At 41.2% G+C, this 15,482-nt stretch overlaps 3 protein-coding genes across 4 annotated transcripts in view; all 3 read left to right on the top strand.

The window, feature by feature from the left end:
• Positions 1-103: 103 nt before the first annotated feature.
• On the top strand, positions 104-4,079 carry LOC113135225 (FERM domain-containing protein 6-like). 2 transcript variants are annotated; one of them, XM_026315038.1, is made up of 13 exons: positions 104-194; positions 667-757; positions 994-1,073; positions 1,165-1,223; positions 1,436-1,628; positions 1,728-1,883; positions 2,114-2,179; positions 2,326-2,394; positions 2,502-2,676; positions 2,980-3,162; positions 3,362-3,493; positions 3,577-3,599; positions 3,690-4,079. In XM_026315038.1, the coding sequence occupies exons 1-13, from the start codon at positions 126-128 to the stop codon at positions 3,729-3,731; spliced, it is 1,338 nt and encodes a 445-aa protein (XP_026170823.1). In that variant the 5' UTR covers positions 104-125; the 3' UTR covers positions 3,732-4,079. The 2 variants fall into 2 exon arrangements, with proteins under 2 accessions (XP_026170823.1, XP_026170822.1); XM_026315037.1 differs by having other exon boundaries at positions 1,433-1,628.
• Positions 4,080-4,214: 135 nt separating this feature from the next.
• Positions 4,215-8,396, top strand: ghdc (GH3 domain containing). The gene is made up of 11 exons (XM_026315036.1): positions 4,215-4,429; positions 4,617-4,907; positions 5,261-5,457; positions 5,568-5,762; positions 5,842-5,961; positions 6,322-6,619; positions 6,758-6,947; positions 7,373-7,444; positions 7,531-7,664; positions 7,791-7,879; positions 7,968-8,396. Exons 1-11 carry the CDS (start codon positions 4,345-4,347, stop codon positions 8,187-8,189), a joined length of 1,893 nt encoding a protein of 630 aa, XP_026170821.1. The 5' UTR covers positions 4,215-4,344; the 3' UTR covers positions 8,190-8,396.
• Positions 8,397-11,858: 3,462 nt separating this feature from the next.
• LOC113135354 (potassium voltage-gated channel subfamily H member 4-like) overlaps positions 11,859-15,482 on the top strand; it is a 28,092-nt gene continuing 24,468 nt past the window's right edge. The window contains exon 1 of the mRNA XM_026315318.1: positions 11,859-12,548. Within this exon, the coding sequence (XP_026171103.1) occupies positions 12,473-12,548 (76 nt within the window). The 5' untranslated portion in view covers positions 11,859-12,472. The remainder of the gene's footprint in view (positions 12,549-15,482) is intronic.

The following is a 15,482-nucleotide window of genomic DNA, read 5'->3' as shown; positions in this document are numbered from 1 at the left end:
AAACACTGAAAGTACCTAAAGTCATTAGTTGAGGAGGGAGGCTGCCTTGTTTTGCTAAGCCCATGTGAGGCCAGAAGGAGGATAGTGGATATAAAGGACTGAGATGTCAAGAAGTTGCTGTGACCATGAAGAAACAGAAAAGACACATGTGCATCCTTTTACCGAACAAGCAGCACCTGGACTGTACTGTCACAGTGAGTGGCTTTTAGTGATCTTTTATTGTTTTTATATACAGTAAACTAATTTGTCTATAGGATGTCACCTCATTTAAGCAGCTTCATATAATTGGTGATTGGTATAATCTAAAAAAGTAATAGGAGTTGCAGTTTCTAACAAAGATTTTGCATTCAGTTGCTCATTGTGTGGATTGGATGTGAGGTTTCAGTTGGATATTGTTTGTTTCACTATATAAAGAAATCCATATCTAAACGTCTGCTAAAGAACTACTCCTGCATTGATTTCATCCAACTGTGTAATTTCACCCACTAAACACTGAACAGGCTTTTAGTCAAAATGCAAATGGAGCTTTGAAATCACTGGATGGTAACTACACAACAAAGACGGCAGCAGCTGCAGCTTCTAAATGCTTAATACGCAGGACTAAACCAAAAAATGGCTAACTAAGCATTAACTAACTTCTCTTGCATTATTGTGTGTGTTTTTCAGGTGACATCCAGAGGCCATGAGGTTTTGGCCAATGTGTTGAAGCAGCTTGGTATCAGTGAGCTGCAGGTGTTTGGTCTGGCTGCTCTCAGAGGTCAGTCAGTGTCTGTGTGGGAGGATGATGGAGATGTTTTTGCTTCATTTATTGTGGCATGTAGAAATCTAGGGAGGCTGCTGTTAATGAGTGAACATACAGGGGGATAGCAACTTATTGTCTTAACAGCTCCTGAAGTTAAATGATGGAGGTTATTGCCACTTAAAAAACTGTACACATCATCATGGGGCTTGATGTCACCCTTGATCTATGAGCCTTTTTTTCCTTTTTTTTAGATAATGAATACCTCTTTCTTGATTTGGACCAAAAGCTGAGCAAGTACTTTGGCAAAAGATGGAGCAAAGGAACTATAACAGTAAGTTGTTTTCTCTGTTTTGCTCTGAACAGTGTACTGTGTAAAAGAAAACTACTTCTTCTTTTTGTCTCTGTTTATTCCACATTGTCAGGTCCCATTCATTGTATTTCTGAGAATCCGGTATTATGTAGAAAGCGGGCAGCTAATATTGTAAGTTCTTCTCCCATCAATATCTTTTTTTTGAAAACTATTCATGTCTATTCATCATGTCTGCACATGTCCAAAAAACCAATATTCTCCGCTGAGTGAAAACCACTATGTAATTGCATCATGTTTTATTTAACATAATATCAGGAGCTAGAAGCTGCCACATTGTTTGGAACTAAATAAAGTGACGGTTCAACCTTTGCTTCTTTCAGCAGCAGCAAAGTGCAGCAGCTCTACTACACTGAGCTGAGGCAGAAGTTGCTGCATTCACAGAGCCGCCATCAGGAAGCTTTGTTCTTCCAGGTGGCAGCTTGTGCACTTCAAGCTGAAGTTGGAGATCTACACCCAGAACGACAGGATAGCAAACACAGACACTACTTTCTTCCCGAAGATTACTTCCCCTCTTGGGTAAAAAAAAAAAACAAACAAAAAAAAAACAACCATTTGGACTACAGTAACTTCTTTAAAAAACATTACATTTTTTGTGTAACATGATTGTGTCCTCAGCTGATAAGGCGTCGTGGACGAGACTACCTGCTGCAGCACTGCCCAGTGTTACATAGTGAGCTGAGAGGTGTGTCACGTGACCAGGCCATCCTGCAGTTTATCAAAGAGGCCAACAGTGTGCAGGATGGTCCAGTCACCTTCTACAGGATGAGACAGGTCAGACTCCACGCACTCACGTTCAATGGATCCTCCACAGGATAAGCTGATGGAGGGGTGGGTGGGGTACTGAGGATTTATCAGTCTAACCAGCATGGAAGCTGAGTTTCACCTGCTTGGCCTCATTGTGACTCGTCCACCAAGAAACATACTCTTTGCTACAACATTGGTTATCACACTCATGGTTTGTACTTTAAACTCTGCACATTCATCTGTTGTTTTATATACAGGAGAGAAAAATGCTGAGAAGTTCAATCCTTCTTGGCGTGGCTTTGAAAGGAGTCCATATTTATCAGGTGAAAAATAACTTCATTATTGCCTATACACTTTAATTCTTGAAAAGTTTGGTTTATAGATGTAAATAAATATTATTAATGAATGTATTCCTGTATTGTGAATTCATATATTATGAATAAGAAAAGATTCCATTTTTTTTCTGAAGGAGGTGGAAGGGAAGCTCTGCCTGTTGTACGATTTTTCCTGGACCGATATCGACCGCTTCACTTTCCAGGTTGGTCCTAGAGCCACACCAAGGAATACAAATATCCACATGAAGTTGCATATAGAACAGAACATCTACAACACCTATGCTTCCTATCACTTACTCTTGCTCTACAGGGCAGCAGGTTTGAAATCGCTGCAGTGGGCTCTCTGTGCCTCCATAAACTGGTGTATCACACTCATTCAGCCTTCCACTCCAAGCACATCCTGAAGCACCTCAGTGACAGTCACAAGCTTCACATCAACACCAGAGATGCGGTCGACTACATCCAGCAGCTGGAAGACATGCAGGGTCAGCGGGCTCTTAATTGTGGTCTTAATTGCTTTTTTTCAGTTAAGTCCTGTTAAAGTATTGTAAACAAAGCAACATGTTAAGAAATTTTCCACTTATTCAGGTTTTGTTATTTCAATTTGAGCATCTGGTACCATCAGCCAATTCAGGTCCAATATTGCGGGTATTGAGCCATAGAGACAAGCATCACCATAAATAACCATTTAATCACACTGTATTTTTGAGAAATGTCCCTAAACTGAAAAATGTGGACCTGTTTTTACATCCAAAGTTTTCTTTGTCTTTTTCTCCAACTCTCTGCAGCCAGACAGTTTTACAAAGAGGCCTACATCTGCGACACAGCACGATTAAGACAGACGCTTCAAAGCAGGAGCCTCCCATCCTCCATGTCGGACTATAGTATTGAAGTGGACAGTCTAGTACAAGCTGTTCCAGCCTGGGCCGAGGAGGAGGAGGAGGAGGAGAAAGATGAAGTCTCTGTGACAGGTCAGCAAAAAGAAAAAAACAATGCAGCTTTGAGACAGAACACTTAGAAGCAAATTGGGCAAATAAACATATACATATTTTTAACTATTATATGTGTAATAGTCCAAGACATGTCTAAAACAAGCTTTGATGTGTGGTATTTTTGTCTGGAAATACAGAGGACACATGGCCATCTCTCTGTTTATCTGTGCTCTGGCAGAGTTCAAGCTGTGTGTGGACGAATCAGAGGAGGTTTTTGTTGACAACCCAGATGAGGTGTCCTGGTTGGCTGAGCTCCTCCATGGTGTGTCTGTGGATGGACCCTTAGTGTTCCCATCATCTTACTGGACAGGTTGGTCCAAGACATGTCTAAAATAAGCTTTGGTCATGTGCTTATCACTTACCACACAATTCCATGTCCTCTTTCACAATCAGCTGTCACCATGGAAATGAAAGAGGTAAGCAAACTGCTGATCTCTGATCATTCCTGATTATTCCCAGAACAGTCCTGCATCAAAGCCTTCAGTGTTTTCTGTGATCCTTTGCAGGTTCTGAGGAACAGAACTGATGATGGGGTTTCTGTGGACTGACCTACAGCCAACTCAAAACAAGACCCCTGATATTACTGCTCTGATGCTAACATAGCTTTTTAGAGCAGTAATCATAGTCCTGACTGAATCATACACCTGAGATATAGCTTAAACACATTCCTTTAACATCTTTTATGTAGAATAATAATAATGTGTAAGTAATAATTAATGAATCAACTAACAAAAAATATTATATCCATATTATATTATTATATCCACTGAAAACTGAGTTTTCATTTTTGTTGTTATTGGCAGCATTTTGAGCTGTCATAAAATTAAATAAGATATTTGAATAAAGAGAAATCTAAAAAAAATTTTTTGCTTTAACTGTTCGGTTTTGTGGTTTGTTTGTTGAGTTCAAAATGACTAAATGTATTCTAAATATAATATACTGTGATAGATAGATACATAGATGTTTGAAATGGACCGGATTGACAGACGTCATCGCGTAGTCAACCAATCAGCGACAGGCTGTGACCCAAACACGGAAGTCAGACAGCTGCGAGAGGGAAAGTTGAGGCTGTTAGTGTTGGCACAGAAATGCAGCCTTTCAGTTATTCCAGAGCTAAACAGTGAACACAACAGAAACTCTAGGTCACAGTGGATACTCAACATGGCTTTGTCTCGGCTTCATGTGGCTGTGCCGCTTTGTTTTGCGGCTTTATCCGCTGCTGTGGTGATCGTCGGACAAACTCACGGTAAGCTGAATAAATGTGATGAATGTGTGAAATGTAATAAATGTAATAAATAGTGTAGTAGGTCAGTAGTATGTAGGACCAGCAGTGTGCAGCTGGCTGTCTTTAATAGTCCATGAAACGGATGTGATGTGGAGCAACGGCGCCCCCAGCTGGCTGTTCTTGTGTAACACCGGTCTGCTCTCAACAGCGACGCTGCCTCTGCTGCCCGCCGCCCTCGGTGTCTGCTTTCTGGGCGGGGTGGCGCTGGTATGGACGGACATAAACTCCAAAGCAAAAGGTGAAAGGCGGACGTCTCGCAGCCTGCTGAGTCAGTATTTGGCGCTGAAGGCAGTGGGCTGGCTGGGCAGACGGCAGAGAAAGAAACTTGAAGCCGACACGTCCAACGTAAAACAAGTCCAGGAGGAGACTCTGCTCAAGCGCCTGCGTAAAAACTCCAGCACAAGTTATGGAAAACAGTATGACTTCAGCTCAATACGAGGTGAGGAAACAGAAGACAGTGTTAATGCATATTTTAATATTTTTTATTTACATTTATTCTCACGGTTGATTTCATTCTAATAATCAGATTATTTGATCTATAAAGGATCTATCATTTGATAAACCAGAGAATAATTTTGGGTAGATTCATGCAAAAATTGTCTAAAGCTCAAGCTCCATATACTTTATATTAATAGAAATTACAGTTCAAAGGTCAATTTACTAGGTGTTTTAACGGCATCATAGTTTTAATATATATAATACAGATTTTCAAATGATCTAATGTAGAAAGGAAGATCTGTAAACATACTTGACTCAACCTGACTGCTTATGGTTACTCTGATGTTATTTCAGACAGTGGTGATTTCCGGATGCGCCACCCCATCACCACATACGAGCACTACCGGGAGCTCATCAGGCGCATTGCTGCAGGAGAGGAGAAGGTGATCATTGCTGAGAAGCCTCTGATCCTGGCCATGACCTCAGGGACGTCAGGACCTAGCGCCATGCTGCTCAGCACCAAGGACACCAACAATGAGTTCTTCCTGCAGGTGCAGCTTGAGGATGATTATGATGCGTTGGTTCATTTGTCGCCTGTGATTGTTGTTGTGCATATAAAACTAATACTATTTTAACAACAGTTTTTGTGTGTTTTTATCAGGGAGTAGCTGTGTGTTTGGATGCCATGCAGAGAGCGTTTTCTGCCACCGACAACCTGCAGTGCACAACCAAGTTCTTCTACACACCTACTTTTGTCCAGTCTGAGGCTGGCATTCCCATCGGCTCGAACTCCTCCACACCAGCTTCTTCTCGCCACATGCTCCACCTCTACACGACTCCAGCACCTGCCTTTGAGGTGTCACCTCTTCTTCACATGGTAAATGATTTATGGCGTGTGATCGACTCTTAATGCATACTGTCATCTGTGCCTTCAGGTTCCCACTGAGAAGGACGCCCTCTACCTGCATCTCCTCTTTGCTCTGAAAGATCCCAGTGTGGGAGCATTGGAATCCAACTTTGCTTCCACAATCTTCTATGCTTTCAATGCCTTACAGGTACAGAATATTTATATACACACTTTTATGTTAAGCACTTTGTAACTTTGGTATTGAAAAGCATTTTACAAATCTGATTGTTTTGCATCATGCTGTTTTTCTTCATTATTATGTCATTAGATTGCTAAATGCATGAAAAGTGTTATAGAAAACAATAACCTAAAATATCCCTGTTACACTATTTTGTTGATTTGATGGGAAAGTCCTGTATTGCTGTATGCTTCATCCTGGTTGAGTCCCCCTGGATGTCTTCAAGTGTCACATGTCAGGTTCCTGACCAAAAGAAAATCTCTGTTAATTTGTTTGATGAGTTAAGTATTAGAAAAATAGTTTCCATCCGATCTCCCATTGGTCTCGTAGGATCGCTGGCAGGAGCTTGTGGAGGACATTGAACAAGGAAAGGTCAGCGGCACGTTGGCTCTGAAGCCCAAAGTGAGGGCCAGGCTTGAAGCTCTCATGGAGCCAGACCCAGGGAGAGCCGCTCAGCTACGGGCCCACTTCCAGGATGGCTTTCGAGGAATTGCCAGGCAGCTGTGGCCTCACCTCCACCTTGTGCTGGCAGTGGACTCAGGCTCAAATCAGATCTATGGGGAGATGTTGAGAGAAAACTACTGTGAGGGAGTACCTTTCTACTCTCCTTTCTATGCTGCCACTGAAGGTAGGAACCCACACATGAAAACATCTTGTATCAGGCTTTAGCATTTAATTCTTTAAGTGACCAATTTTTGTTAAGGTATTTGAATGTCCTGTTTACAAGTCAGAAGCTGTGTCCAATTGTATATATGGGTCCTTGCAGGTCTAATAGGAGTGAACCTGTGGCCTCAGGAACCAAACAGACGCTATCTCCTGTGCCCTCGCTCAATGTTTTGTGAGTTCATTCCAGAGAGCAGCTTAGAGGAGGAGGCACCTCACACTCTGCTGATGGAGGAGGTGAAGGAAGGACAAAACTATGAAGTCATCATCACAAATGCTTCAGGACTCTTCAGGTCTGCTTTTTATTGGTTGAGCATGTATGGAATAGTTTTTTGTAGATTTTTGAGAGTTACAGTCCAAGTCAAACATTTTCTCTGGCTGTTTGTGGCCTTCGTGGCCATAAGGTGTCTCAGTCTGATTTTCAAACATTTATTTTTAATTCAAGTGTGTTTCTGACGAATTTTAGCCTGTGAAAAGTTGTGCAAGTGAAATTATGTCTTGTAATTGCTTTGTGTCATTAGTGATTGCGGTTTCACTTGACTGCACTCTGCTATGAGAGACTGAGCTCCTTCTCCCTGGATGATAATATCAAGATTTGTGCTCGGGCTCCTTTAGACATTCTAATATGCAATTAAAATGGAACATTATGGAAGTAATGGTTGGGCAATAGGTGTAATGGACAGTTGCCTAAGTGAACCTGATATTTGTTGTTTTACAGATATCGCATTGGAGATGTTGTTAAAGTAGTTGGATTCCACAATCAGTGTCCCATTGTTGAGTTTCAGTACAGGTACAGTATGACACAGCATGCAAATAAATCCATACATGTTCATCTTGTGATGTCTCTGTGTTCTCTGTGCTTCTGTCTCCTGTCAGACGGGGTCAGATGCTGAATGTTCGAGGGGAGAAGGTGTCTGAAGCTTTGTTCCTTGATGCTCTAAAGAAAGCTGTTGCTCAGTGGCCAGGAGCCCAGTTGGTGGACTACTGCTGCGCAGAAAGTGGCATCATGGGTAAAATGTCTCAATTATGTCATTGAGTCATAGTAGAATTTGTGACATTTGCATATGAAGTCTTCTGAGTGGTCAGTCAGATTCAGTTTGCACTAGAAGGACTCTTTCTATACTGTGGTGTTGCAGGAGATTCAATAGGCGGCTCAGATCCTCATTACCAGGTGTTTGTAGAGTTGAAAGGCGTGAGGAACCTCACAGAGGAGCAGCGATACAAGGTAAGACCGTCATAGCAAGCATCAAAAACACACCGCATGTTTGCGTTTTATTGTTTGTGTCATTTTCTGACTCTCTCCGCCCTTCCAGCTGGACATCTGTCTCCAGCAGGACTCAGCTGTTTACAAGTCTTTCCGTATCAAAGGCAGCATCGGGCCAATGAGGGTGCAGCTCGTGGCAGAGGGTGCATTCAAGGAGCTTCGTAAGCAGATGATGGCCTTCTCAAACACCTCACCCAACACCTTCAAAATGCACAGAGTGCTGCGCAGGAGAGAATACGCCAACTTCTTACTGGGAAAAACGGTTTCCTAAAACCTGCTGTTACGGGGAATGCTTGTGACTGTGGTGAGCGCCGACTGACTGAATGAAACATCTCTGTTTTGGCATTAACTTTGCATGAAGGATTTGATGAACTGTGGGAACAAATATTATAACAAATGTTTGACAATTTAAAAATGTTTATTTAGTTTATTTTCTAAACCATATTTATAATTTTATTAAAATGACCTGTAAAAAATGTTACTGTGTTTTTTTGTTTGATGAAATGTTTCATGTTCACCTTGTCTGACTTTAATGACGAAGTTAAACTATATGTAGCAAATATTTACTGTAGCAAAGAATCATTCTGAGTAGCTGTTGCATACATTTATATAACCAGCTCTTCCTTTTGTTTCCTTATCACAACTTAGCTAACATTCTGGAGGGAACAGTGTGTATGTAGGTGTTTTAATAGTTTTTTTTTAGGCACCTGGAAAAGGTGCCTCACCATTTGGCTAACTGCTGTTTTACAGCATACCGGTACCATGGCTACCACTAGAGGGGGCTAGGCCTTTGTGTAAAACACATTACCCCTTCAATACAGTTATTTTCGCAGTCTGATTCAGGCTGCCAGATTCAACAGCCATTTGCCTCAGAATCTTTAACTAAGCACGATTCTTGAACCAAACCTAAAACCAAAGGTTAGCTACAGTCTGAACAACAGTTCACTGTAGTGCTTATGCAGGAAAGTCTTAATTTTGTTGTTGCATGGCTTTCTTCTTTCCTGCTGGCGTCAAAGTGGGCTAACATTTTTAGTAACGTCCCATTTCAGAGATTTATCACAGCTCTCGCGTTATTTTGACTTCATAGTGTGATCAGACCAAAGCAGCCGTGAAGTGACAAACACTAAGTTTATGTCATTGAAGCCTACACCTGATGGACTTATCATGGGCGGTGATGTGAAGGAACAGAAACCATGTCTCTGTGGAAGATTTTAGTTTAACCTGTAGTTACCTCAGGACATGAAAGATTTGGATCTCAAAAATGTTATTGTGTCAGGTTTCAAGATGAAGATGCAATATTTCACTAAAATTAAAAATGTAAAGTTTTCCAAAACATAAAACATTTATATCTTACTGTGTTTTCTCGCTTTTGGGAATTTATTTTAAGTAGTGTCTCTTTCAAGCAGTGTGGGTAGTTGTGTGTGAGTGTAGTTTTGTGAAATTAGCAGATTATGAGAGCGTGCTGCAGAATTGAAACTTGTTTGTCATTTTATCAATCCTTGACCCGTTTGTGCTTATTGTCATCTTTTTCCGGTTGGTGTTTAGTGAGACGGTAGGTGGCTTATACTGTCATCCTCGTGTGCCTCAAGAACACACACAAGCTCTGGGCACATCTGCTCAGTCACAAGTTAATTCGGTGTAAACAACGGAGATTTGAGAATGGCAGGCCTGATTTCTCAATGGGTTTGCAGAGGGAAGGAGGATGTGTTTAAGAGAGAGGGGATGTTGAGTGAATGATGATGTCGGCTATACGGCTTATCTGTTTTACAGTTCAAGTCAGGATTAGGGCTGGGGATGAGGTTTACAATGGTAAATAAGAGCCAAGTGATATCCCTCAGTTTTCACCTCTAAAAAATGTTTTTTACACTTTGTTTTCTCTTTCAGAATAAATGTCTTATGTCCCCACATAGCTAAGAAATATGGGAAATGTAGTCAGGATAATATTTCACCTGGCCATCTGTGTGTCACACTCTTTGTATCAGGCTGCAGTGTAGATAGTGGGCATGTTTAATGGATTAGCCTCTTTATTAGTGACAAGCAGAGATGGATGAAGTACAAGAAGAAAGCAATGAGAGCACATTAAAAATAGATAGTGGTGAAAGGCTGCCAGGACCTGAACAGGATCTGAGAGAGGGAACAATACTGTGTCTGTGAGGTCTTTTACTTTCACTCACTCGTTTTCTTTCCCCTTTTTCTTCACATGCAGCTGACCTGGGCTGCCAGCTGGGTGGGTTAATTGTGCATTTATAATCATCTTATCACTACAGTGTTTTCTGACTGATGGTATGTTAATCATGAGCTTACAGAGTGTCATATTCTCTGCCACTCAGAGGACAGAATCGATCAGGATCAACACACGTAGCACACGTTGTTCCTGCCACAAATTATCCCTTAAAATTTTAGCCTGTCCAGTTTTAAACAATGGATTTATTTGACCACTTTTTTAACCTGACTATTCTTACTTCCACAGCTGCAGCAGTTGTCCTCACAAGCACAAACTTATTTTTCACTGTAACGTTTTCAAACTTAAGTTTTGGCTTGGGGCAAACTCCCACACAGCTGCTGAATCTGCTCAACTTTTCTAATATTATATAACGCCCTCACAACAATCTTGTATATTTCTATTTCTTTTCTCAACCATTTCTGTTTATTTGACTCCCATTTTGCACAAAAAAATACATATGGTCTAGGAAATATAGCATATTTCCATTTTCCTACATGACAAATAAAAGCTGTAAAAAGCTGATATAAAAATGATATATTGTTACAGGATCACTTCTAATCGGTTTTCTTCTAGCTCCTGGGCGAATCTATACAAGCTTGGCCCACTGTTAGTTCCAACCTCAAGCTCCACATGAATCACAGTGACAAAAATGAGAAACTCTTCACAATTCAGTAAAATTCACATCTTTAGTCCTGCTGAAAACCTCTGAAACTCTCCACTTTAATATCTACAGAATCATCTCTGTGGGTCCTTTTTTTAACACCACCTGCAAAAAGCTGCATGTATTTTAAAATTGACAAAGTGATATGGTAATACATCTAATAAACATGTAATAAACCTGAACTGGCATCATGTCAATAAACCTGTGATCTATATTTAACTGATTCCAAGAAACAACCCATGTCTTCAAAAATCATCTGTTTTTAAAATGTAGTTGTCTATTAATATTATAATATTATTATTAATATTAATATTTAATCAATTAACAGTATGACCACATTTCTCTGATTACTATAGAATTTAATGGGATTGCTGTTCAGTTAATTAAAAATGGACAAGACATGATAAACAATTGTTCCTCTCACTGTCTCAAGGTATTTTCTGTTTGCTTGGGTCAAAGTGAGTGAAGACACAATGTTACTTTGGTGTGTTTAGCATCAAGTCCTCATAATAAACATCTCTGGGTTTATCCTTTTAATCCGCTCTTAGCGGCTTTCATCCCAGATCCTTAATTCTCCCATGATGGATACAGTAGGGGCTGGGAGGGCACTAGTGACCAGCTCCATCCAGATGAGATAAGTTTGCAGCAGTGGTACTCTAGGAATAGGATTTTAGAGCTACTTCCTATATACAGATTATGCAGCTCCTTCACTTAGGAAAGTTAATGTTTGTAAAATTTTTGAAATTTAAATATTTCTCCCTTAGACTTTCACAATGTCCCTCGTGCCAGAACAGCACAAGGGCACAAAGTTCAGGTGAATGCAAAAAGTCACACTGAGCGACAGGCAGGTAATCCATCTGTCGTTGCTTCACAGACATGCACACAAAAGCCATGTGCTGCTGCCATGTCAGCTGCTCCGAAAGCATCCTCCCTTCCTCCCTCCTCCCACCTCTTCTCCCTTCTCGCTCTCACTCCCCCTCTCTTTGTCTTTTTATACCCCCATTACAGATGAAAACAGGTCCCCACAGAGGATGCTGGCATCTCATTGGCTGGGATATCACAGGAGTGGAAGGGAGCAGGAGAGAGAGCAAGAGAGAGGCAAGGAGGGGAGAAATCTCAAGAAGATGTAACTACTCTGCCACAGCAACCTGACGGACCAGTGAGCTGAGGAATGAAAGAGGTGTGCGTACATGCTCTGTTTCTTTTTCTTGCAGATTCTTGCTTCTCTTATTCATGCAAAGCAGTGGACTTAACGGATAACTTTCTCCACATCGCACCTGCAATGAGCTCTCCAGTTGAAAGGCACAGACAAGCAACAGCTGGGCTGACTGATCTCGGCGTCAGCTGGACTTGATCTCTCCTTGCTGACTGAGCAGCTGGTGGTGACTGCTACCCTTAATTTCTACGTATCTAGGCTACCCACACCCGAACCTCTACGTTGTTGGAGGGAGCTATTTTAGTCTTCCCAGGGTGCACTATTGTCTTTGGGAAAGTCATCGTCTGGAGAAGTGTAGTTGCTTTTACTGTGGATGTGTGTCCCTGTGACCAGTACTGCACTGTCATCTTCAAAGTCTCTTGCACCTGCTGAGAACCTCTGGAAGCCACCTGCCGTGCCTCGGGGATGGTCTGACCTCTAGCCAGCTGTTGGCTGCCCCACATCTGGGTCAAAATGCCAGTGATGAAGGGCCTTCTGGCCCCCCAGAACACCTTTTTGGACACCATCGCTACACGCTTTGATGGCACCCGTAAGTACAGCAAGAACACTTTTGAGGATGAGTTCTAACAGTTTTTAATGTGGCCTAGTGGTTAGTTTTTTATGCCACTCATGGAAAGAGATTTTATATCAAAAAAGTTTCTGCCCATTTAATTGCTAGAGCTCCAGTTTTAGTCTGTGTCATCCTATGTGAGGTGAAAAAATATATTAAGAAATGTGCAAAAACAAAACCATCACTATACAAATGAAATGAATTGAATTCTGGTGTTTTGTGTCTGAACTAACAACCCCCCTGACAGTGCCTGACTAAAGCAACATCTCCTGCTGATCACACTAGGATGCAGAGAAGTTTCTTTGCACTTTTACATTAAAGACACAAGAAGAAAACAGACCCTCAGAATTCATGTTGCCTTTCCATGTTTGTTTCACACTGCAAGCTCTGGCTTTTGCAGCCATCCGGTAGTGCTGCCATTTCTGCTGGGCTTGTGTCTCTTGTTTTGTACCTTGTGCTACCTCAGGGGAGGTTGTGGCTCACTGTAAAAAAAAACACAGTAGGGACGTCTGTGTTTGCTTGTCGATTCAGCCCGTCCTCCCTTAGCTAGATGCAGCAGCCCAAATGAACGGCTGTCTCGCAGTTAAGACTCTGAGCTGTGTCTCAGTTAATCTTAGGCAAATAAACACAGTGAAATAGGTGACATTAATGTGTAACTGATGTGTAGAGTGCACAATTATAGCTTTGACTTCTAACTCAGAGGTCCTAATGAGAGTTTAAAGCACACTGACACCACTGCTCATCAGGGATTAGTCTCATACTATACACTGACTGTACTTTAAAATACAAATTAGAAACTTTGAGAGATGAGACACGTTGCATCTGCCCTGCTGAAGAGTCTGTGAGCTAAACATCTACTCATTGCCAAAGACCAGAGGGTTGCTCCCAGGTGGAACATCCTCTCTGACCTCCCAGTGGAAGGGAACAGGAGGAAGAGCACTTCACTTTCAGGCTAAATATCTTTTTAATGTGTGACACTATTTGGCCAAGTATGGTGACCCATACTTGGAATTTGTGCTCTGCATTTAACCCACCCAAGTGCACACACACAGCAGTGAACACACACTCACACCGTGCAAACACAGTGGGCAGCCAATGCTGCGGCGCCCGGGGAGCAGTTGGGGGTCCGGTGCCTTGCTCAAGGGTCTCACCTCAGTCGTGGTATTGAGGGTGGACAGGGCACTGGCTATTCACTCTGTGCCACCGACAATTCCTGCCCCGGCCATGACTGCCCCGGCCATGACTGCCCCGGCCATGACTGCCCCGGCCATGACTGCCCCATTTCCTATAGAGAATTAATGAAAATATGTAGTGATCATAAATAACACATTTGTGAGCTGTCATTTTCTCATCTGTTACTATTGATCGCCATGTCTAGAAACATGACTTTGTGATGAAGTGTTACAGGACCCTCTTTCATGTCTTTTCATCAGTCCTGGACAGTCCTGTCATTACCTGGACAGGCCACTTTACAGAAAACTTTCACAGCCACAAACTATTTCATATTATCACCACCTTATATCACCTTTATTTCAGTATAATGTTTTTTTTTTTTTCCACGTAGATGCTTGTCAGGAATTGACCCAATCGTGTCAAGTTAGAGCTCCAGACTGAGATAAATGCAAAATGTGTTGGTACAGCCAAAGAATCCATGTCTTTGTGGCTACATGCCAGTTTTTTGTCACTTCCAAGCCAATTTCAATCCCACCAAAAAGCTCTGGTGCCTACAGGAGCGGCAAAGTGCCCACAGCTCAAAATAGCTTCTTTCCTGTTGCCGGGGCGACAGGGTCCCGCCACTTGACATGGATGATGCTTGAACACTTAGGTCTTTGAGGAAAACATGGTCCGCTAAAGAGAAAACACTTGAACCTTCTTTCCAGTGAAGGACGTTTAGAATGCAGCTGGTCTCGAGTTTTGGAAAGACGCTTCTTAAAGCAAGTGGCATTGTGGGTCGTGCAGCTGCGATCTCTTTTTAGTGTCACCTCCAACTGACTTCAACCTGCTGCATCTAAAGGTGGTTTTTACAGTTTTGCCTAAAAATAACTTGGTCTAAAAACTTTTAGATGTAGTGGTTTTTAAAACTCTCCTTCACTCAGAAATGTGTTTTGTTGCTTGTTATTTAACTCAGGTGTTTGTCGCTGTGTAGAACAACATAAGCTGAGAAGCTGATTTCATATTCATCTCTTGAAGAGTGGAAAATGCCTTGACTCTTAAGTTTCAGACAAGCATGATCTGTGACATCATAACTAATTTGGAAGCCAATCGTGGTCCTCCACACAACTTAGCTACACAGTAATTCATTTTCTAGTGGAAAAACAACATCTGCAATATGTGTAGTTATATGGAAAACAGAGTGTTTTTATACGCCTCGAAACATGTCTGGAGGTGATCAGTAAATACTTTGCTTAATTTTTTTTTTTAAATGAAATATCTCCAAGTGCAAGACATGAATGACACAGTATGAAAATTATAAATGCCTGTCCCTTGCAGCTTTTGGTCATGCTTTAAGCTTCACATACATCCTAAAACATATTCTCTGGCTTCCCTGTGGTTACTTTAACAAATCAATTTTAAATAACAAAAGTAGATCCTCATTATTTGTGAAAAGCTTGTAATTAGGCATAACACTAGTTAAACCATGTTACTGACATGATTAATCATAATGTAAAATAAAAAATGTATCACAACTGAGTAATGTGCACAATTTAAAACACACTTTATTCAGTCTTAAAATATTCTAAAATGTATGTAACCTAATTTAGAAAATGTATATTATGGAATAATAACTCAACAAAAACATTTTATAATCAAAATAATAACACCATTAATTGAGAAGCTAATAAATACAACTTTCTACAATATTCAATATCAACTTAAAGTCCTAATTGAGTATTAATAATACTAGATTAAATC

Source organism: Mastacembelus armatus, chromosome 19 (assembly GCF_900324485.2).
Source record: "Mastacembelus armatus chromosome 19, fMasArm1.2, whole genome shotgun sequence".
NCBI lineage: Eukaryota > Metazoa > Chordata > Actinopteri > Synbranchiformes > Mastacembelidae > Mastacembelus > Mastacembelus armatus.
The sequence above is the reverse complement of the archived record's forward strand: the minus strand, read 5'-3'. Positions and strand labels throughout refer to the sequence as shown.